General features: G+C 36.2%; 2 protein-coding genes and 2 long non-coding RNA genes across 4 annotated transcripts; all 4 read left to right on the top strand.

The window, feature by feature from the left end:
• The first annotated feature begins 82 nt into the window (after nucleotides 1-82).
• LOC145232794 (receptor-type tyrosine-protein phosphatase alpha-like) lies at nucleotides 83-1,964 on the top strand. Its single transcript, XM_080097474.1, has 7 exons — nucleotides 83-198; nucleotides 261-334; nucleotides 608-733; nucleotides 796-912; nucleotides 1,136-1,281; nucleotides 1,437-1,572; nucleotides 1,643-1,964. Exons 3-7 carry the CDS (start codon nucleotides 680-682, stop codon nucleotides 1,715-1,717), a joined length of 528 nt encoding a protein of 175 aa, XP_079953600.1. The 5' UTR covers nucleotides 83-198; nucleotides 261-334; nucleotides 608-679; the 3' UTR covers nucleotides 1,718-1,964.
• Nucleotides 1,965-6,225: 4,261 nt separating this feature from the next.
• LOC145207815 (uncharacterized) lies at nucleotides 6,226-6,533 on the top strand. The gene is made up of 2 exons (XR_013854229.1): nucleotides 6,226-6,286; nucleotides 6,346-6,533. It is a non-coding gene; the product is annotated as an uncharacterized LOC145207815 (long non-coding RNA).
• Nucleotides 6,534-12,229: 5,696 nt separating this feature from the next.
• Nucleotides 12,230-15,577, top strand: LOC145232754 (receptor-type tyrosine-protein phosphatase alpha-like). The gene is made up of 12 exons (XM_080097429.1): nucleotides 12,230-12,432; nucleotides 12,994-13,125; nucleotides 13,309-13,445; nucleotides 13,508-13,643; nucleotides 13,796-13,896; nucleotides 14,015-14,103; nucleotides 14,161-14,234; nucleotides 14,470-14,595; nucleotides 14,659-14,775; nucleotides 15,012-15,157; nucleotides 15,295-15,430; nucleotides 15,502-15,577. Exons 1-12 carry the CDS (start codon nucleotides 12,370-12,372, stop codon nucleotides 15,574-15,576), a joined length of 1,332 nt encoding a protein of 443 aa, XP_079953555.1. The 5' UTR covers nucleotides 12,230-12,369; the 3' UTR covers nucleotide 15,577.
• A 6,791-nt stretch (nucleotides 15,578-22,368) lies between these two features.
• On the top strand, nucleotides 22,369-23,056 carry LOC145232862 (uncharacterized). Its single transcript, XR_013860933.1, has 3 exons — nucleotides 22,369-22,471; nucleotides 22,595-22,809; nucleotides 22,971-23,056. It is a non-coding gene; the product is annotated as an uncharacterized LOC145232862 (long non-coding RNA).
• The last annotated feature ends 728 nt before the right edge of the window (nucleotides 23,057-23,784 follow it).

Below are 23,784 nucleotides of genomic sequence, written 5' to 3'. Positions count from 1 at the left end.
AATTTTGTTGGTGTTACACAATGGTAGTCACTTTGTTGAGATTATTGTTCAAACCGCTTTTAACAACTAGGTTGGAAATGATGTAAGCACGCGTACAAACTTATGTTTTACAGCAAAGAAGTGCAAGAGCTAGAATTCAAAACATTGTGTGGCGATTCGGTGAGGAATGGCAGGAAAATCACCCACAGCTGAGAACATGTAAGTGAATTTCTCACAATATAGAAATATTGATCTTGAACCATATTAAATATTCTGTTCAGATAAGAACACGGCAGTAAAAATTTGGAACAAGAAACTTGTGATTATACAGCAGGTGGATGCTTCGTATATTCAGGTGATTTTATAAACTACGCAATTCCTTAACATCGCGATTTCAATTGCAATTGTTGGCGCATGTACTAATGTGTTTTGCAGTAAAGTCGAATAGGTTTTAAGTGCTTGCATAAACGCTTTTACGCACAGACATCATTGACAAACCGTTCATGTAAAATGTCAAAAATGTATTTGCTTTACACGTCTGAATGTAAATGATCTTTGTGTTTGTGACAAAACATTTTTTCGTGAACTAACTTTTCTTTGATCCACTTTAATCTAGTTTTGAATATAGGAACAAGGTTCTTCAGAATTTTTTATCGCTGCAAAAAATCCTGCTGCTGGAGAAAGGGAAAATATTTGGAAGATGATTGTGGAGAAGAAAGCTATGGTTGTCATTGATTTGGAGAATATCATTGATGTAAATTCGTTTTTTTTTTAAGCAAAGTTTCATTACGTAATAAAACATTAAATTTTATTTAGATTCCAATGAATGCAGCTTTACAATATAAAGACATTTCGGTATCTGTATGTGATGTGAATAAATTCAACGTTCACAATCTGATAACTGTCAACGTCTGGTCTGCAACCAAGACCTTTGTAAGTTTAAAACTTTGAAATAATATTACTCATAAATTAACAATTTTAGTTGTGGTCAAATGTGTGTAAACCATTTGGCATTAAATAATGTATTAGAACATGAAAACGCCCAGAAACAAATAGCACAACATAGCAATTGAATGAAAACCACGTGGTTTTTTTTTGGTTTTCAAGACCGGATTTAACACGTTGCATAATCAAACATAGTTTCACCTGTTTTCAGACTGATATTCAATTGATGCTTATGCAAGTAAAGGGATGGAGTGACGTGGAACGACCCCTGAAAGAAATGGATTTCATCAAAATTATTGAGGAAATGCAACGGCTGAAGTCCAAGCAGAATTGCCCTTATGTGTTGGTAGTCTGCAGGTAACATTTTGTTTAAATTTATAACAAAACAAGGAGATTCGCTACAATTTATTATGTCAATGTACAAAAGTGGAAAACTGAAGAAAAGTTGTAAAACACATAAATATGTTGGCAGGACAAATAGTATTAAAAAAATAAGATTGATATTTTTCCAGCAACGGATCAACAAGAACTGGAACATTCATCGCTCTGGTGAACATTCTCGAACGTTTGAAGGCACAAAAACGGGTAGATGTATTCCGAACTGTGAAAGATCTGAGAGATATGAGACCAAATATGATCGACAACAAGGTAATGTTTTTCTTAAGGTTTAGGTGCGAGATAAGTGACCATTTTTTTAACTTAAGTTTATGTTGTTAAGGAACTCTACAAATACTGCTACTCGGTCGTGATGCAATATCTGTCTGATTTTGACACTTATTCAAACTTCCAATGATCTGCTACCAAGCAACGACATTATAAAAAAATGAGCTGTTTCTTGTGTTTAATAATAAATTTTCTATAATTTTTGCACATGTGTTGTCAACCATGCTTAGCTACAATCTGATGTCTATGTGCTTCTGCGTTTGTCGTAAAATAATTAAGTATGTAAGATTTGTTGAAACTTAAATTCCCAGATATTTGCCTTGGGGCATATATTTCTGCGTCCTCACTATAATATATAAACATAATAAAATCTTTGCTTGTAGTTAATTGCTAAATCCGAGTTGTTGAGTAAAAATGTGTAGCGATTACGTCATAATTTGTGCAAACCTTGCAATAGTTATTTACCAAATTAGCTGGTTTTACTTGCTAAAATGCTCGAGTTGATAATATTCCCTGTTACAGTTAAATTAGGAGGTTGTTCGACCTTGCTATCTGGTGTTTACCCGCTTTAATCGTATGTTTTGGTATTGTGTGGTAAATTTGGCGCTGTTTTGTGTGTGAGAAAATGTGCAAGCGCCAACGGCAAAGGCATAGTTGTACAGTTAATGTCACGTGCTATGAATTTATAAAACGTACCGCTGATGTAATGGCTCATAGCAGTTTTAGTCCTACCGCAGTTAACTCTTTGACTTACTGTTTAATTACTTGCATTGAAATAATGTGTTGGTTGCTAGTTAAACTTTAATTTATATGTAAACGTTATTACTATTAATTTCTAACGATATGTTTTTGTTTCCCAAACATTCTATTTGAATAAGTCTATTTGAATAAGACATTCTATGTGAATAATAATAAACAAATTTGAGGTACAAAACCCTTGTTTGTCGAGACTCATGACATTGATTGACGAGGTACAGTCTGAAAGTGAGGACGAAAGTACAGGTAGTCTTTACCTGCCACACTTAATACCGCTTGGCGTGCCACCGCGCCGTCCGCTGGTTTTCTACAGAAACGTATACAGAGACTGGTGCGCTAGATTCTTTGATCTAGTAGACTATTTCGAACTCCCCCCTAGAGAAGAGTTCATCGAAGGTGTTTTGCCTAGAGACATTGCCGTGCAAATAAGTTCATTCAATACCAACAGAAGTTATATCACTACAACGTATAGCTTCAATCAACTAATCATCAGAGATCCAGACGAGGCTGATCTTTATCACGATCTATACGCTATACGCAAGTTTACCAACATAAGCACGGTGTTGCTAAGCAGGTTACGAAGGCCATTTACTACACCTTTGTACCCACAAATGTCTGCCCCGTGACCAAATGCGGTCTTTATTGATTAGCGACAACCCTAAATGCTCGCATTTGTTTCGATTCCGCTAACTCAAAGTGCCTTATGACGTAAATGTTGGTTGGTACGAGTGGCCTTGTCTCGTGGTGGCGTTGATTAACTGCACACAGCCAGCTGTAAAATTTAGAGGCGTGTAACAAGTCTATCCTTAAACCCGCGTTAAGTCTTTATCGAGGTTTTATATTGAACGATGCTGGGGTAAACGTGGCAATGAAACCTCTTGAAACAATTGGCCAAATGCTACCAAAACAAAAAGATACCACAACATCGTACAGCAGTTATTTACCAGGTGCCTTGCCGTGTTTGCGATATGGTGTACATTGACCAAACCAAACGGAATCTAAATTCACGCCTCAAAGAACAGGAAGTGGCTGTCAAGAATATCGAAGCTAAAAAGTCTGCATTTTGCGAACAAGTTTTTTGGAATTTGATCACCGCATTAATTGGGAAGATGCCCAAATTTTGAAACAGGAACTCAATAGGTTGAAGAGGTTGGTCTTTGAAAGTTAATGTATGAACTCAAATGCGAAGGTTCAAAATCACATAGATGACAAAGGCCTCAGCCCCGTTTTCTGCCGTTTATTGCGTCCAACTTCCCCACCAACAATTGGATATTAGTTATGCACAATTTTGCCCGTGTGCTCGCAATATATTATTCATTACTCGCGGCCCTACCGTTCTGGTGAGAGAAATGTCAGCAAAAATATACGTTCCTGAAAACAACTAGTATTATGCTTAACATTACACCAAATGAACGACAAATGTGTTAAAAAAAACGAATTACCCCGAATGGTGTGTAGAGCTTGACGGCATAATTTTAAAAATACACCTTCCAGTACACACGTACATTAAGTTAGGAATTTTAGGAGTTGTGTTTGCGCATTGTTACACATTCGCGCTCTGACCAACCTTTGTGCCAGGGATGTATTGATTGCATAAAGTTGACGTCAGACTTTGCGCAAACTCGCTCGCTTTGATTGCCTAGTTAGTCGACGTCGATTCAAAACAAATGCAGTAAAGTTGGTGCAAAGAACAGTAAGAATGAAAAGGAAAATGTGGTTTTTGAATATACGACCACGATATGAACACAAACAAAAGCTATGTACAACTGACATTCAAACTATAGCCACATAGACCACTGGTGGGGATAGAAACAAATAATTAATATTTGCAACGTATGAAGTGTGAAGAATCTCTTTTACCATACATACGAAACCATAACGTAATTTTGTCAAATTTGACCATTGCGTTTTGCCTTTTTACGTCTTGCATGTTTTATTTAGTTCATTTTACGTTTGTATTTAGCACTTTGAAACGGATTTTCAGTCTTCAAACTAGAAACATAATTCCCATATTACCTTTGGAAGCACGTCCAAATTTTGCCCTTCCAACGCCGTATTTTATGTTGTGAAGCTTATCATACACGCCTTTTAGGTTATACAAGTGTTTTATGATTGTTTGTGCAAAATTTAAACAACACAAAACAGCTTTACCATTTTAACAAACACATATTGCACATTTAGTTACATTTGAACAAAAAAATCAATGTTTGACCAAGAAATGTTAAAAACAACAAATTAAGATCTTGTATAAGAAACACATTTTACCGCACATGATTTAACCACTGCTGTTGTCAATTTTATCATGGAGATCGGTTTAGTTAGGCTAGCAGCAAAGAACACGTTTAGAGTTGCTTTTGGGAAGTTATTGTTTTTCATGTGATCTGTGATTCGAGTCAAACAAAAACATTTGGTTTTGCATTTTTACAAATGATCGCTGCCTCGCAAAGGTGCAAAACCTAAAACGAAAAAAGCGCTCAGGACCACACTTTAAACGAGTAATCAAGTTTCGAGTATCCACGTATGCATCATAAGCAGGAGTGTGAAGCTATAATGAACTAAAGCAATAAATGATAATCAACCTCTGCATGCTGGTAACAATAATAGGCCGCATTGAAATAGGCCGCATTAACTACGTTGAGCACATTGAGTATAAAAGGCTGAAAGCCATGCAGCACTAGTTCAACAAAAATCAGTAACGGCTGCTGTAAAAAATTATTACTCAGCAACAAATTGTTTGTACAAAGCCAACAAACTAAGTTGGGGCAGTCAATAAACATGCAACGTCAATGGCCGAATCAGCAACCACCTGCGTTTCTCTGCGGTGTTCAAAGTCAAAACAGGTGTAAAATTGCTATAAGGCGAAAGGGTTTTTTTTCTCATTACCATTACATATCAATTCACATCATAAAAAATCAATTATGCAAGATTTAGCAATGTCGAATTTTAATCCTCATAGCAAACTGCACTCATACCAGGAGTAACAAGCATAGTTTCTATTAAATAGCAAATATTTTAAGCAGGAGTTTGTAAAGTTGTTAAGAAAAATGTATTGAAATATTCGATCATTTTTGGTTGTTCTTGTTCACGTTTAAATGCTGATTCTTATTTTGAAAAAGAGAAAATAATGACTGTTTCACGTTGAATCGTTTTCATATGATTGTTTCTGTATCTAATCCATGCTACTTAATACGTGATGTTCGTAGACTTTCAACAAGGAAAGTATTTTGTAAAAAGAAAGTAAAATCTGTCGTGCGCAGACTTGCTTTTACGATTGTTTATCTGATGCTAATGAATAACGAAATACACGTTAGCCCGAACACATATTACGATGAGCTTTTAGGTCGCAAAGTGAAATGAACCCGTTTTTTTAGGTTCAGTAAATATTTGTCACTCGCCAACATAATGTTTGCGATAGGTCACACGCGATTAAACAAGTCAGTAAACAGACAACGTCAATGCGAACATTGAAAAATGCCAAATTACTTTCGTTTCTGTAGGTGCACCGGTACGTTGACAGCTAAAAATTCAAGTTTGTCATATTCGTTTGGATTTTTGTTTAGCCAGAGAGGTTTCGCAATAACGAGCGTCTTGATGGTAGTGTACCATTAAAACCAGTCAGTTAATTTGCACCAGATATTTCTTACGTCAAAATAGGCGAAATAACTGACGTTTTATTTTGACGTAAAGCAGTTTAATGCCAATGTTAATAGTAATTTTCAGTTTAATTCGAGTTGCCACATGGACGGTGATATGTGCCAGGTGCAACTGTCTCGTGTGTTCTGTTTTGCTAAACTAGTTGAACTAGTAAATGGTGTCATTTATTTCCAATTAGACGTTTGTTGCATGAATAAAAAAGCATTGGAAGCACAGAACTTTTTTAACATGATAAACAGGACTGTGGCGTTTTTCGTGATGCTGCTTGCACAATGGTCATCAGCTGCAAGTAAGAAGTAGAATACTGTAAAACATCACAGCAACGCTATAACATTCATTTTTTGTCAGATTGTAACAAAACCATGCAAGCAGTGAAGGACAGTGTGTTGATATTATCTGACGATCTTGTGGATGCAAACACTGCACAGGAAAAATGTTCTTTGCTGGGTGGAAATCTTGCAATGACTGATGACCCACAGATCAACACAACTCTTACTGAACTCATGACTGACAAATACACAACAGGTTCAAGTTGATGATAGTTTATTTCCCCAACTTGTATTCCACAAATCTAACAATAAACTTATTTTGACACAAAAAAGGATTCAAATCATAATTGCAAAGACGAGTTTACTCATGGCTGCACATTTTATTTTAGAAATATTTGTGAAAAAATAAATAACAAATATCTTTTCAGATTTGCAGAGAATTTATATTTTTTACAACACGTTCCAACATGAACGATACAAATACTCAAATAGTTCGACTGAAGACGGTTGGAATAGTGCGGAATTACTCGGACATCTGTGGTATTTCGACTTGTATAAGAGGTAATAGATTTTAACATTAACACATCTGTAACCATAAAAACGTGCAATTTGTTGAATAGCAATCCTAACAATACCATGCAACAAATTTACTTTTGCAATTATGGAAGTGGTCCTAATGCTGAGAGGTGGATTGCAACTATTGGAGAAGATTGTAAGATACACCGTAAGTATAAAGGCTTTCGCCTTTTAAAATTTGGCATTACATGCACAAAACGCTCTGCTTTCTTTTTATTGTTGATATCAGCTGGCACGAACCACTGTTATATAGAAAAAAGGTTGGTACGCGAGGTTATTAAGACATTGAAATAACAAGTCAATAGGCACGCGTCGCCTAAAAGGTTGCCGACCCCTGCCGTAGAACCGTTCACTGATTCAGAACTGAGCAATATCCACACCAGCAGAAATAGGTTTAAGAATTCAACGTGGAGTAAATCCGATTGTACCATAGGATAACAATATAGAATGAATGCTCGGCGCTAAACTCTTGCTAATATATCACACCACTAACGTTACGTTTTTAAATACTATTATGTCCACGTAGCGGAATGTATCTGGGCAACCGCGAAAAAGGATCCTTGTAGCTAAGGACCGTAACAAAGCTATAGAACTATTACATTAATATAAGTGACCAGGGCTAATAAGCACTTGTGTGGTTACCAAAAATAGAACAAAAGCAGGAGGACAAACAGCATTGTGAAGTGGTCATTGTGTCAAGCATCGAATAAAAGTTCGGCAGTCAAAAATTCCATGAAACCAACCGGTTTTTACACATTTATTTTTCACGAGTTTGCTATATATATCACACCAACGTACACATTTTTTTCATATTTATTCCATTCTAGTCAAAACAAAACCTTGTATAAGGCTATCTAATTATTTGCAGAGTGGATATTTCAGTATTCCTTCTTTTCCGATGTTAACATTAACAAGCGCCAAAAAGATATATTCAATTATGATAACACTGAATTACGTTCAAGCAAGTTGAGGAGTGTTAATGAAATGTACAAAAACTTTACAACTTATAAAGGATCGTTCCTGGCACCAGGTGAGCGTTTGGTTTCAAAAACTTGCAACCATAAAAATCTGTCGCTCGTGTCATTAAAAATCATCGCAAAAATGGTTTCAGACATTAAAGTCCTAATTGGAGCTCGTTACAACAAGTCGTTAAATGGTTGGTATTGGAGCGACGGATCTCCGGCAAACTTTCCCGTTTCCAACGTTACAACTTGCCAACAGGGAGCATTGCATTATGGGATCGGCTGGGAGCAGTCAAGCATGAACTGCAGTGGGGAACCAGCTTACTACGCTTGTCAAGTGAAATGTAAGTAGTTAATTGATTCGAAATTGAGAGTAAACTTCAAACAATCTGGTTAAGTTGATTTGATTTATTTGAAACACAGCTTCTCTTATGTTGCGATGTTCCCTGGTAATATTATAGCCTAATTTGATTTTCTTTCAAAATAGACATTTAACCAGATGATTTACTTTTAAGTCACAGCTACTGTGGATAAATATATATGCAACGCTTCAACTGTGGTGGTCAATTGGACTGGATTTGATCAGTTCATCGAAAGCTATGATCTACTCGCAGAGGTAACAGATTATATACCGCAATGGCGAGAGTTCGGTGTTTATAGGCAAAATTAAAAAAGAACAAGACTTTACGCGCGACAAACACGATCAAAGAGATAATGCGAGAAAAAGGCACAATCGCGGGTATGTAGATTCGCTACAGAGCTCCACCCAGCGGATCTGTCAAGACGTTTTGTCTACCCAATTTAAATTACGTAAGTTTTGTCCACAACTATGATAGGAGCTGTGTTTGGAGGGGTCAAGCGAGGCTAAAGCAAGTTCCTGCGAATAAACAAATGCTCTGTTTTAATGGACTCAGAGCTGCATGTTAATTTATTCTTAAATATCGCTTCAATACTGAAACAAATATTCGAGAATCGAGATAGTACATCAGCTATGAGGAAGAGGTTGGCACAATCCAGAGGCCTTCGACAATCACTGTTCTGTAGAGTTGCAATACCGCAATCGTTTTTCTAATATCCCCGATTTGAACTTTTCGTAAATGTTGTATTTAGGTTGAGATTCATGTTTTGGAGCTCAACCGAAGAATTATGGCACCGTATGCAAATCTATCAACAACCATTGGAAACCTAAGTTTCGCGACACAATATAGTTTTGAGGTAAAGTGTGTTTGAAACTATTTGAACATAATTTATTTGAATTTGTTTGTTCATTATGAATGACCAGCTCAATATTAGTATCAATCAAGTTATTGGACTACAACCTAGTTTTTCTCATTTTCCACTGAAAATAACGGAGACGAAAATAGTATCGAAATACTTTCATCAAAGATAGCGAAACTATAAAATCTAAACAAACTAGTATTCTATTTTACCATCTAATATTACTAACAGATCACTGCAATGCTAACGGGATGCCTGACTGCTAACGTGTCAACATCCAAACTAGTAACAACTTATGAAAATCCCCCATCAAGTTGCTATCCTCCACGTAAGCGAACATGTCGCGTGTGGAATTTAAACCATAAATCTGACAACGATTTTTGTAGTAAACGCAACTGCAGAGACTTTTTCATGCAACGCTTCAACTGTACTGGTCAGTTGGCATGGACTTGATCAATTCATTAACAACAACGATTTAACAGCGCAGGTTTGAACCGAGTTTGTATTTGTTAATCCGTTAATTAAAACGAAACTAAAACAGGTTGTGATTGAAGCCGAGGGTTTAAGTGAGACAATCTCTGTTCCATATTCTCACAATTCGACTTTGATAGAAGATCTAGTTTATTCAACAGTCTATGAAATTCAGGTGCAATTTATTTTCTTGTTTGAGTTAATCGAAGTAGTTGCAGTACACCTTTTGCTTACAATCAACTGCAAGTTTAAACATTTTCATCGCAATGTATTTACGTAGCTTGGGTATTCCAGGTCACAGTGATTGTCGCTGGTTCAATCAACACAAACATCACATCCAATCTGACAGTAACAACTCCAGGAAATCCCCCTCAAAGCTGTTACCCAAAAGGTAAAAATTATCGCAAAAACTTTAAGAACCTGACACAGCGTTTCTTTCTTATTTGCATTGCAGTAAGCACGACTGTGGAGACATTTCCATGCAACGCTTCAACCGTGCTTGTCAGTTGGACTGGACTTGATCAATTCATCAGCAACAATGATCTCGTGGCGCAGGTTGACAGCAAGTTTGTGTGTTTCTCAAACAAATATTTGTAACCAAACTACATGCAGGTTGAGATAAACATCGAGGGTTTAAACCAATCAACTTCAGTTCCGTACTTTAGCGATTCGGCCTTAATAGAAGATCTCAGTCACTCAACGTTGTACGAGATTCAGGTGAATTTATTTTCCATTAAGAGTTGATTTAACACATTTAAGGTGAAACGTACAAGAATAGTTACGTGTTTGATGACTTTCAGGTCACAGTTATTGTCACTGGTTCAATCAACACAAACATCACATCTAATGCGACAGTAACAACTCCGGGAAATCTCCCGCAAAGCTGCTATCCTGAAGGTAATAGATTTAGTAAAATTATACAGAAATATGGAGTGCAGACAAGTGATCAACAAACACGATTTTTAAAACGCCTACAATATTTGTTGAATTACTGTAAGTTTTGTAAAACGGAAACAGTAAATCTTTTATTCCAGTAAACTCGACTGCAGAGACATTTCCATGCAACGCTTCAAATGTGCTTGTCAATTGGACTGGACTTGACCAATTTCTCATGAACAACGATCTGTTAGCGCAGGTCTAATGGAAACTCTTTGTTGCTGTTTTTAGAGTCTTCATTGTTTGATAAACGAACCTGAAAGTGTGACAAACTTTCTGAAAAAAACTAAATTCATCATTGCATCCAAATTACATACAGGTTGAAATTGAAGTCGAGGGTTTGAATCAAACAATCTCTGTTCCTTATTGCGATAAATCAACTATGATAGAAGATCTCCTTCACTCTACTTTGTATGAAATATTGGTAAGGACTTGTTCTCTTTCATATTTGACCAAGCAAAAATAAACAGAAAAAAATCTTAAAAATCATTTTGTTGAAAATTAAACTGAAAGTAGTTTTTTGTATCACAGATTACATCCATAGTCACTGGTTCAATCAACACAAACATCACATCCAATCTGACAGTAACAACTCTGGGAAATCCACCTACAAACTGTTATCCTGGAACAAATCCTGCGAGTAGTGTTGGAATGATTGCTGGTCTGGTGATCGGGCTGTTGCTTCTGGTACTTGTCATTGCTGTGCTGGTGGTTATGATTAAACGTCGAAACAGGTTTGTCATTAACTGATTTGGCTCACAAAACATAAATATGTTTTAGATATTTTTGATCAAAACATTTTGGACAAAATTCTTCTGCTCATGATGCCCGGTAACCAAATTTTTACCACCGACTGAAATTTAGATCACGAATAAATATTCAAACTTGTTTTTTATTAAAGCAAAGATTATACACTCACGTACAATTAAATAGAAACATGACCAACTAAAAAAGTTTAACTCAAAGCTGTTCTGTGTTTGCAGAAATAATAAAGATCCGCCTTCACATGTGGAATTTTCATCGCAAATGTCACCCGCAGGTAACTTTCACTATCGAAAATTGCTAATTAAATAATAGGGTTTCACAAAATTGATGAAAACAATACCATAGAGCCATGCTGAAATATACATAATGGTTTCAACAGGACCCGTGATATACGAAAACCTATCTTCTTCTGTTGTCCCCTCAAAAAACTGCAGAATCACCAAATTGTTTGAGGTGTTCAAGCAAAATGTTGAGTCAGGACTTCTATTTGTCAACGAATTTAAGGTTAGAGAAAACTATAATCAACATTTATGTCCGAGCAATTCAAGAAGAAAACAATCAAACCTTAAAAACTCCTTTCATTACGTTTTAACCATTTTTCAGGAAGTCGAAAACCAAAGCAAAAACAGCCAGAGAACAAGGGACGTGTCACAATTGCCGCAAAATGCTGTGAGAAACCGCTACAAGAATATTTTCCCATGTAAGTATTGAAACACGAAATACAAATGAGTTTAACAAATGAGTATATGAAATTGGCTGATTTTTCCTATTGATCAAAGTCTCGGGAAAAGTCACTTTGTTGTGTTGTAAATCCCTTGATTTATTACTGGCATAGTTGTTGCACATTTGTTTCCGCGACATAACATAATTCAAATCCTCAGTTTTTGTTTTGTTTTTATTGTTTTTATTAAGATAGTTGGTTTTGCTATTTTACTTGTATGAGGTAAATATTACACTATTGGCTACAGTGGATATTTGTTGTAACACTTCTGCACGTGTGATAAAATCTCAGTATTAATGGCGTTTATTCAATAGACGATCATGCCCGAGTAGTTTTGCAAGGAAGCGGTGAAAACGATTACATCAACGCCGCTTATATACCGGGTTACGATAACGAGAGGAAGTTCATCGCCACTCAGGGTCCGAAGAAGGAGACAATCAACGATTTCTGGTTGATGGTTTGGCAGGAAAACTCCAACATCATCGTAATGCTTACTGGCTTGGTGGAAAAAGGAAAAGTTGAGTTTTTTATGTGGCAAATATACATTGATTGAAAAAATCAAATCTCCCAAAGAGTGAATAGAAAACGAGTTTTTGTTTGTCTAAAGCAGTGTTTCTTAACTGGTGTTCCTTGGACCACTAGAGGTTCATGAAGACTTTTTGAGTGGTCCACAGGACGTTAAATAAACTTGGTGAAAAACTGTTTTTTGTATTTTAAAAAACGGTCAGCGTGTTAGTTGTCAGCAATTCTATCTCACTTCTTGTAAGTGTCTACTGAATTTGAGTCAAAAGCATTTGCTTCTTAATTATTCCTTTACTGAAAGAGTTTTGACTCAGTGATCGTGGACAATAACATGCCTACTATTAGAGGAACAGATCCTGTGAATAGCATTTACGTTTTTGTAAATAGGTTTTGAATAAATATGTTTCAAGCAAACATGATTATTTTATAGGCCTACTTTAATCTTGCTTAAAAATGTAATGGTCCACGATATTGTTTTTGCTGCGACGGTGGTCCATGGCCTGAAACGGGTTGAGAACCACTAGTCTAAAGATAACAAAATATATTTTAAATGCAGACAAAGTGTGAAAAATATTGGCCTGATATGGACTCCAAAATCAAATTGTCGTCGAATTTGGAAGTTCGAACACAACATGAAACAAGTCTCGGAGGAATCATATATCGACAGTTCGAATTATCTACAACCAGGGTTTGTGTAAATAACGAAAATGTAACCATAAAACGTAAATGACCAACAAACTAGTATTTGTCTTGCTAAAATTTCGTTGCCTAATGTTTTCTTGACTCACGCATTGCACGTCATGTGGATGACACGTTCCTTTCCAGTAAAACTGACGTAATAATTCATGTAATTACTTGTTTTCGTTCCCAGGAGCAACGTTTCATAACACAGTTGCAGTTTACAACTTGGCCCGATCATGGGATTCCAGTAACTACATACATGATCCACCTACGTAACATGGTCGATGATTTGCAAAACACAAATGCTCCAATCATTGTGCACTGCAGGTAAAGACTTGACAACCCCTGTGTTATTTTGACCAATCAGTAAACCCAACGTTTAAATGCAGTGCAGGAGTGGGGCGCACAGGTACTTACATAGCGATGGACACTTTGTTTCAAGAACTTGACGACAAAGGAACAGTTGATGTTCCACGAACTGTGTTAAGAATGAGAGAAAAGCGAACAGACATGATTCAAAACTCGGTAATGTGCTGCAAACGTTAACTTAACTATAAAAAAACGACAAGAAGGAATTCTGCACAAATTCCACATGTTAACTGCTCTATAGGGGGCCATATGATGGAACTAAGACTAACGTCAATCATGTTTTTTTTTCTAAATTTGTTTTTCTTCAGAAACAATACATGTACGTCTACAAACTTCTCATGGAGCGTGAGAATTTAATTGAAACAGATAAAGATGTGACAGAACTACAATCGATGACCTCAAGTGAAATGTAACTCATTTGTCATTAATCACAACACATGGCTCATTTCTAGTATACAATTTTAATTCCTTGCAAGCATTTTGTTGGTGTACGACATTGGTAGCTGTCACTTAAGCTTTTTTTGCAGCAAGAAGATGCAAGAGCAAGAATTTGAAACATTGTCAGTGTGGCGATTTGGCGAGGAATGGCAGGAAAATCACCCACAGCTGAGAACATGTAAGTTTACTTCTCAAAATAATGTATGACCTTAGACACATGAAATATTGTGTTCAGATAAGAACACGGCAGTAAAAATTTGGAACAAAAAACTTGAGATTATACAGCAACTGGATGCCTCGTATATTCAGGTGATAATACAAACTACAATGTTTCAAATCACATCACGGTTTCAATTTCAATTGGTGGCGTATGTATTGTATCAATACTTTACACACATAGATCAGTAGCAAACCGTTCAGGTACAATGTCAACAATTTTTAATGATTTACATTCAAGTCAGAATGTAAATGATCGTTGCACTTGTGACAAAACATTGTTATTAACTGATTCTTTTAGTCTACTTTAATCTAGTTTTAAATACAGGAACAAGGATCTTCGGAATGTTTTATTGCTGCAAAAAATCCTGCTGCTGGAGAAAAAGAAAATTTCTGGAAGATGATTGTGGAGAAAAAAGCTATGGTTGTCATTGACTTGGAGAATAGCATTAATGTAAGGCTGTCATTTTTTCAAATCACAATTTCTTTACGTATTAAAACATAAAATTGTTTTTAGATTCCAGTGAATGCAGCATTACAATTCGAAGATATTTCGGTTTCTGTATGTGACGTAAATGAAAGCAACGTCCACAATCTGACAACTGTTGACGTTTGGTCAACAACCAACGCTTTTGTAAGTTGAAAACTTTAGAACAGCATTGCTTCAGAACAAAGTACAAAGTTTGCTGTGGTCTTGTGTGTGAAAAACAAATCAGTAGATAATCTATCAAAAAACAACCCAAAAATACCGTTTACAACATAGCATTATTTCAAAATTTGCGTAACTACTGGGATCAACTTACCGGCTTTTAGCATTCAAAAACCAGCTTTATAACGTGTATAATGAAACTTAGCTTTAATTGTTTTCAGGCTGATACTCAATTGATGCTACTGCAAGTCAAGGGATGGAGTGACGTGGAACGACCCCCGAAAGAAATGGATTTCATCAAAATTATCGAGGAAATGCAACGGCTAAAGGCCAAACAGATTTGTCAATATGTGCTGGTTGCCTGCAGGTAAAATTCTGTTTTCAGTTGACACAAAACAAGGAGATTCGCTACAACTATTTGTTAACAAATCAAAAGTAGAGTGCTAATGAAAGTTTCTAAATCATAAATATGTTGACAAGTTAAATATTTTGATATGTTCCCAGCAATGGATCAACAAGAACTGGAACCTTTATCGCTTTGGTGAACATTCTCGAACGTTTGAAGGCACAAAAGCGGGTGGATGTATTCAGAACTGTGAAAGACCTGAGAGATATGAGACCGAATATGGTCGACAACAAGGTAACTTTTTACTTAAGACATAGTGTCTAGATAAATGGAAATCTTTTTCACTATAGTTTATCTTGTTACAGGAACTCTACAAATACTGCTACTCGGTCGTCATGCAATATCTGTCTGATTTCAACACTTATTCAAACTTCCAATGATCTGCAAACCGACAACGACATTGTTAAAGCAATCTAAACGTTTGCTTTTGTTCCTTTACAATTTTTTTGTAACTTTTGGAACAACTGATGTTTAATCATGCTCAAATGCAATCTGATGCTCATGTGCTGCTCCGTTTCCGTAAAATAATTGAATGTGAAAAATTTGTTGAAACTTAAATTCCCACAATGTTGCCTTGAAGCAACAACATGAACAGAAAACTTGTGCAGAAAAAATAGAAGTGTATACAATACATAATTAATTTATTTGACGGACTCTCGTTATATATACCGCTAGAATAATCAACCCACTGAAATGTCTTGCTTGTCGTTAATTGCTAAATCCAGTTTACATGTCAGAAATGAAAGTAGTCATAACAATACATAACAAGCAGCCTACACAGCGACAGTGAAGCATTTTCTGTTGAGCCGATTTTCATGCAGTAAAACTTGCTGAAAAATGCGGAGGGTCAGACAAGCTATTTGTCACAAGCTGATGAACTTTTATGTGTTGACTCGGTATTTGAACAAAACCTTTTCCTTTCTTGTATTGGGTACATAGGCTTAAAATTTTGGCCTAGAAAAATACTTTGAGCAAAAAACAAGTTTTAGATAGACTACTGACTTTAGATTGATTTGCCAAATACGTTAAACAAGTTAAGAAAGCATCAGTAGTACAAAACGCCACCTGTATGCACGAAACATGAAAAGCACTAAAACCAGCAAGGCAGTGTCAGTAGTTAGCACTAGCACAAGCCTATTATGTACAAGTTGCGTGACTACTTTGGACAACTGTTTCTCCGTATTATCTACTACTTGTTTGTGTACACCTATCTGCAATATGCTGTCGCTGCGTGGGGCAGCGGATACGCTGCATCAATTTATACCCTTTAACAGCAAACATAAAATAATCACTCACAGCATTAACCGATGTTGAGCAATTCCAGTGTTTAACGTTTAGAAGTAAGTGAGCGTTTAAGAGCTTTTTTTAGTTACGTAATTTGTTGGAGAATTATAGTCATAGAAGGATTAAAAAGAAGCTTTGTGATTGATAGATTGCTTGATTTGCAACCAAAAGTCATTTGTTGATATTTTGGTCTGTCAATGTTAGTCATGATCTCTGGTCACAAGGTTGTGATGTTGTTGTTTCTTGTCCACTACTCACTCACTCAACACAACAGTAAGTTACATCGAAACCAAATATATTTTGGAAAGAAATACAAAGCAAACATATAACATTTATTGACAGGTTGCACAAAGACACTGAACGCCGTGATGGACAGTGTGTCGATATTATCTGATGATCTTGTGAGAAATGTTCTTTGCTGGGTGGAAATCTTGCAATGACTGATGACCCACAGATCAACACAACTCTCACTCAACTCATGACAGACAAATATACGACAGGTTTGTACTTATGTTTATTTCGTTTGTAAGCAGACAGATATACTTCAACGGCACTAAAAACCGGTGAAAGACTGTAAATGCGTAGTTACCCTTTGTTGAAAAATGCTCATGTTCAACTGCATTGCAAAAAAACTTCTCAGATTTGCAGCGGATTTATATCTTTTACGAAGACAAACATGAACGATACAAATACTCAAACAATTCGGCCAAAGAGGATTTATGGAAAAGTACAATATCTCTCGGACATCTGTGGTATTTCGATCTGCTAATCAGATAAACACATTTAACAGCAACCAATCGTAACCAAGCTGATCAATACTTAACCATGCGTTGAATAAATCAAGTAAAAGTAACGTTGCAATAACAGCAATAATAATCAATGCACCAGCAAATAAGTTAATACAGATAGCTAAGGTGAACACACAGTCGTACTGGAATCAGCTTGTAGGCGTTCGTGCAGACCAGCGATCACGATGTACTCATTTATAAGTCATTGTACGCCAGCCCCTTAAAATATAACGCCATTGATAGCGCACTATAAGATATTATGTAATCAATAGGTCTGGCGTACTATGATTTGACACAGATAGGTGAATAAGATAAACAGTAATGACACAGTAATCATAATTTGTTTAAAATCTTGGTAATCTAGTCAAACATTCGTTATTATGATAAACAACAAACACTGTCCACCGAGTGACAATGGACAAAATACCAATACAAAAAACTAGTCAACATTTTTATACAGGTTAATAAATTACAAAGGGTAAAACAAATATGCTACCACTCACGCAGGTGTACTTAAGATTACGTTTGCTCCGAATGTTGTCACAAGGAAAACAACAGCAGAATTTTTCAACTCGCACTTTGCACCTCAGTGCTACACATTTAACCTCAGGTTTGATTCTACAAACTGGAGTTGCCTGAAACGCAAGAGTTCAGAACTTAGGAAGTGTAAGTTGTCCAGATTCTAGAACTTGTTAACTTGTGCAGATTTTAGAACTTGTTAAGTTGTCCAGGTTCTCTAACTTGTTAAGTTGTCCAGGTTCTGTAACTTGTTAAGTTGTCCAGGTTCTGTAACTTGTAAAGTTGTCCAGGTTCTAGAACTTGTTATGTTCTCCAGATTTTAAAAACCGCAGCAAAGCAATGCATCAGGCTGTTTTAAAGTTAACAGTAATTTTCAGTTTAGTTCGAGTTGCCACATGGAAAGAACGGTGGTATGTGGCAGGTGCAAATCTCTCTTGTGTTCTGTTTTACTAAAGTAAACTAGTTGAACTAGTAAATGCTGTCATTTGTTTCCAATTAGACGTTTGTTGCATGAATAAATAAGCATTGGAAGCACAGAACTTTTTAACATGATAAACAGGACTGTGGCGTTTTTCGTGATGCTGCTTGCACAATGGTCATCAGCTGCAAGTAAGAAGTAGAATACTGTAAACAATCACAGCAACGCTATAACATTCATTTTTTGTCAGATTGTAACAAAACCATGCAAGCAGTGAAGGACAGTGTGTTGATATTATCTGACGATCTTGTGGATGCAAACACTGCACAGGAGAAATGTTCTTTGCTGGGTGGAAATCTTGAAATGACTGATGATCCACAGATCAACACAACTCTCACTCAACTCATGACAGACAAATATACAACAGGTTTAAGTTGATGATAGTTTATTACCCCAAATTGTATCCCACAAATCTAACAATAAACTTATTTTGACACAAAAAAGGATTCAAATCATTATTGCAAAGACGACTTTACTCATGGCTGCATATTTTATTTTTGAAATATTTGTGAAAAAATAAATAACAAACAGCGTTTCAGATTTGCAGAGGATTTATATTTTTTACAACACGTTTCCAAACGAACGATACAAATATTCAAATAGTTTGACTGAAGAAGGTTGGAATAGTGCGAAATTACTCGGACATCTGTGGTATTTCGACTTGTATAAGAGGTAATAGATTTTGACATTAACGCACCTGCAACCATAAAATAGGCAATGTGTTAAATAGCAATCCTAAAAACACCATGCAACAAATTTACTTCTGCAATTATGGAAGTGGTCCTAATGATGAGAGGTGGATTGCAACTATTGGAGAAGATTGTGCGATATACTGTAAGTATAAAGGCCTTCGCTTTATCAAATTTAGCCTTTCATGCACAAAACGCTCTGTTTTCTTTTTATTATTGATATCAGCTGGCACGAACCACTGTTATATAGAAAAAGGTTGGCACGTGAGGTTATTATGACATTGCTATAACAAGTCAATTGGCACGCGTCTCCTAATAGGTTGCCGACTGGTGCCGTATAACTTGGTTGATTTTGTTTGTTAATTCTGAACTAAACAATATCCACACCAGCAGAAATAGGTTTGAGAATTCAACGTGGAGTAAATCCGATTGTACCATTTCAAGTACCCTAACTAACACACAATAAACACAATAAAAAAAGACTATCATGTCCACGTTGCGGAATGTAACTGGACAACCGCAAAAAAGGTCCCTTGTAGCTAAGGACAGTAACAAAGAGTTAGAACTATTACATGAATATAGGTGACCAGAGGGCTAATAAGCCCTTGTGTGGTTACCAAAAATATAAAAAAATCAGTAGGACAAACAGCGTTGTGATGTGGTCATGGTGTGAAGCATCGAATAAAAGTTCGGCAGTCGAAATTTCCAAGAACACAACCGGTATATAAACATTTATTTTTCATGAGCATACATGTTGAGATTCAAGTCATAGATATTTTCATGCTATCTATATCACATCAACATACACGTTTTTTCATATATATTCTAATTTCATATATATTATATTTTCAGTCAAAACAAAACCTTGTATAACGCTAGCCAATTATCTGTAGCGTGGATATTTCAGTATTCCTTGTTTTCCGATGTTAACATTAACAAGCGCCAAAAGGATATATTCAGTTACGAACGGACTAACCCACGTTCAAGCAAGTTGTGGAGTGTTAATGAAATGTACAAAAGCTTCACAACTTATAAAGGATCGTTCCTGGCACCAGGTGAGCGTTTGGTTTCAAAAACCTAAAATCATAAAAATCTGTCGCTCGTGTCATTAAACATCATCGCAAAAATGGTTTCAGACATTAACGTCTTAATTGGAGCTCGTTTCAACACGTCGTTAAATGGTTGGTATTGGAGCGACGGATCTCCGACAAACTTTCCCGTTTCCAACGTTACAACTTGCCAGCAAGGAGCGTTGCATTATGGGATCGGATGGGAGCAGTCAAGCATGATCTGCAGTGGGGAACCAGCTTACTACGCTTGTCAAGTGAAATGTAAGTAGTTAATTGATTCGAAATTGAGAGTAAACTTCAAACAATCTGGTTAAGTTGATTTGATTTATTTGAAACACAGCTTCTCTTATGTTGCGATGTTCCCTGGTAATATTATAGCCTAATTTGATTTTCTTTCGAAACAGACATTTAACCAGATGATTTACTTTTAAGTCACAGCTACTGTGGAGAAAAATATATGCAACGCTTCAACTGTGGTGGTCAATTGGATTGGACTTGATCAGGTCATCAAAGACAACAATTTACAAGCTGAGGTAGCAGATTATATACCACAATGGCGAGATTTTAGTGTTTATTGGCAAAATTAAAAAAAAGAACAAGACTTCACGCGCGACAAACACGTTCAAAGAGATAATGCGAGAAAAAGGCACAATCGCGGGTATGTAAATTCGCTACAGAGCTCCAACCAGCGGATCTGTCAAGACATTTTCTTTATCCAATTTAAATTACGTAAGTTTTGTCCACAACTACGATAGGAGCTGTGTTTGGAGGGGTCAAGCGAGGCTAAAGCAAGTTCCTGAGAATAAACAAATGCTCTGTTTCAATGGACTCAGAGCTGCATGTTAATTTCTTCTTAAATATCGCTTCAATACTGAAACAAATCTTCGAGAATCGATATAGTACATCAGTTATGAGGAAGAGGTTGGCACAATCCAGAGGCCTTCGACAATCACTGTTCTGTAGAGTTGCAATACCGCAATCGTTTTTCTAATATCCCCGATTTGAACTTTTCGTAAATGTTGTGTTTAGGTTGAGATTCATGTTTTGGAGCTCAACCGAAGAATTATGGCACCGTATGCAAATCTATCAACAACCATTGGAAACCTAAGTTTTGCAACACAATATAGTTTTGAGGTAAAGTGTGTTTGAAACTATTTGAACATAATTTATTTGAATTTGTTTGTTCATTATGAATGGCCAGCTCAATATTACTATCAATCAAGTTATTGGACTACAAACTAGTTTTTCTTATTTTCCACTAAAAATAACAACGAAAATAGAATCGAAATACTTTGATCAAAGAAAGCTCAACTATAAAACCTAAACAGACTAGTATTCTATTTTACCATCTAATATTACTAACAGATCACTGCAATGCTAACGGGATGCCTGACTGCTAACGTCTTAACATCCAAACTAGTAACAACTTATGAAAATCCCCCATCAAGTTGCTATCCTCCACGTAAGCGAACATGTCGCGTGTGGAATTTAAACCTTAAATCTGAAAACGATTTTTGTAGTAAACGCGACTGCAGAGACTTTTTCATGCAACGCTTCAACTGTGCTTGTCAGTTGGACTGGACTTGATCAATTCATTAACAACAACGATTTAACAGCGCAGGTTTGAATCGAGTTTGTCTTTGTTAATACGTTAATTAAAACGAATCTAAAACAGGTTGTGATTCAAGTCGAGGGTTTAAGTGAGACAATCTTTGTTCCATATTCTGACAATTCGACTTTAATAGAAGATCTGGTTTATTCAAAATTCTACGAAATTCAGGTGAAAACATTTTTTCTTAATTCAGTCAATTAAACAAGTATAGTTGCAGGACACCTTCTGTTTACTATCAACTTTAAGTTTAAACTTTTTTTTCGCAATGCATTTACGTAATTTGAGTATTTTAGGTGACAGTGATTGTCACTGGTTCAATCAACACAAACATCACATCCAATCTGACAGTAACAACTCCGGGCAATCCCCCTCAAAGCTGTTACCCAAAAGGTAAAATATATCTCAGAAAACAAACGTGATTTGGTTTCGTGTTGCACTGAAGTTTTGGAAAATAAACATAGTTCAAAAAAACACACCTGTGTTTCGCAACCATAATTCCGAAGCGAGAAAACTATGTCAGCAAACACAAACTTCAGGAACCAGAAACAGCGTTTTTTCTGATTTGTATTGCAGTAAGCACGACTGCAGTAATATTTCCATGCAACGCTTCAACTGTGCTTGTCAGTTGGACTGGACTTGATCACTTCATCAACAACAACCATCTAACAGCTCAGGTTTAAACCAAGTTTGTATGTTGCGAAACGTTTATTTGATGTCACTATACATGCAGGTTGAAATTTAAGTGGACGGTTTGAATCAAACAGTCTCTGCTCCGTATTTTGACTACTCCACAACAATAGAAGATCTCGCTCACTCTACTTCGTATGTCATTGAGGTAAAAGACTAATGCCTTTCTTGGTGTCAATTGAACAAGCATTGGCTTACCAGAAAAAATAACGTAAAAAGCTTGTCCGCAACATAACATTCACGCAACCAATACGTATGTTTGTGATGGTAGGTCACAGTGATTGTCACTGGTTCAATCAACACAAACATCACATCCAATCTGACAGTAACAACTCCTGGTGATCCCCCTTCAAGCTGTTTTCCTGGAGATAACACGGCCACTCCTGCAACGAATGTTGGAATGATTGTTGGTCTGGTGACCGGGCTGTTACTTTTGGTACTTGTAATTGTTGTGCTGGTAGTCATCTTTATACGTCGTATACGCAGGTACGAATTTTACACCGTAAATGTTAGTAATTCAGTATTTTTTTGAATGCATTACGTCTGATCTTGGGGAAGAAAAATGTGAAAAAACACAATTATGTGTTTTCAGCGAAAAATAGTGAAGAAATAACTTATTATTGTTTTTTTTTTTTTTTTTTTTTCAGAACAAATCAGAATAGACAACCGGAAAAGCAAACGACACAAGCCCCGTTTCCACACAAAAGAGTAGATGGTAAGAAAATCGTAATGTAGAATAAACTTCCAGTTTAAATCATTTGATTCTTTAGTTGTAGTGCCCTTTACCAACGGAAACCTGTTCGAATACGAAAGGGGTGATCACGAATACGAAACCGTTATCAACCTGGAACAGACGAATCAAAACCCTACATACGAAACAATAACATAATTTTGTCAAATCTGACCATTGTCATTTGGCTTTATGTGTTGCATGTCTTGTTTGGTTTATTTTACCGTTGTTTTTTCCAAATGAAATGTTCTCAATACCATCATATAAATTCGTTTAATTAAGCTACTAGCTACGATCCTGTCTGGAGTGTCTAGTTATTGCATTTTATGTGACGTGATGCATTTATTAATTGTTGAAGCAGTTGTTGTTGCACACGATAAAAGTTTTTATCGGTAGTTGGAGGCAAACAAAAACCTTTTGGTTTTGCATTTTTTTTAATTCGTCGTGTAAAACCTAAAACAAAAATAACCGGGAAATTGAGTTTCTTTATCCACAAATACGTCTGGTAGGGGTTTGCTATTATAAAAGAACAAAAAAAGAACTTTAGCCGTCTGGTGACAAGACATAGGCTGCACTGACTACAATAAGAATCTGACGGCACATCGAGCATGAAAAGCTGAAAAGTCATGGCGTTAGAGGACTACACGAACCAAAACGATCTATGATTTGTTATAAGTTGCACTGATAAAAACCCGTATAGTGGAAACAGGAGTTTGCAAGTTTGTGATTTA

This window comes from Phallusia mammillata, chromosome 1 (assembly GCF_965637545.1).
Source record: "Phallusia mammillata chromosome 1, kaPhaMamm4.hap1.1, whole genome shotgun sequence".
NCBI lineage: Eukaryota > Metazoa > Chordata > Ascidiacea > Phlebobranchia > Ascidiidae > Phallusia > Phallusia mammillata.
Note: the sequence above shows the minus strand (reverse complement) of the source record. Positions and strands in the feature narration are given on the sequence as shown.

Bases quoted from the DNA above. Each gene is read 5' to 3' on its own strand.
- LOC145232794 (XM_080097474.1), top strand. From the start codon at position 680: ATGATTGTGGAGAAGAAAGCTATGGTTGTCATTGATTTGGAGAATATC. The intron at 734-795 runs GTAAATTCGTTT...AATTTTATTTAG, and splicing joins ATTTGGAGAATATCATTGAT to ATTCCAATGAATGCAGCTTT. The intron at 1,573-1,642 runs GTAATGTTTTTC...TATGTTGTTAAG, and splicing joins CAAATATGATCGACAACAAG to GAACTCTACAAATACTGCTA.
- LOC145232754 (XM_080097429.1), top strand. From the start codon at position 12,370: ATGGTTTGGCAGGAAAACTCCAACATCATCGTAATGCTTACTGGCTTG. The intron at 13,446-13,507 runs GTAAAGACTTGA...GTTTAAATGCAG, and splicing joins CCAATCATTGTGCACTGCAG to TGCAGGAGTGGGGCGCACAG. The intron at 14,596-14,658 runs GTAAGGCTGTCA...AATTGTTTTTAG, and splicing joins ACTTGGAGAATAGCATTAAT to ATTCCAGTGAATGCAGCATT.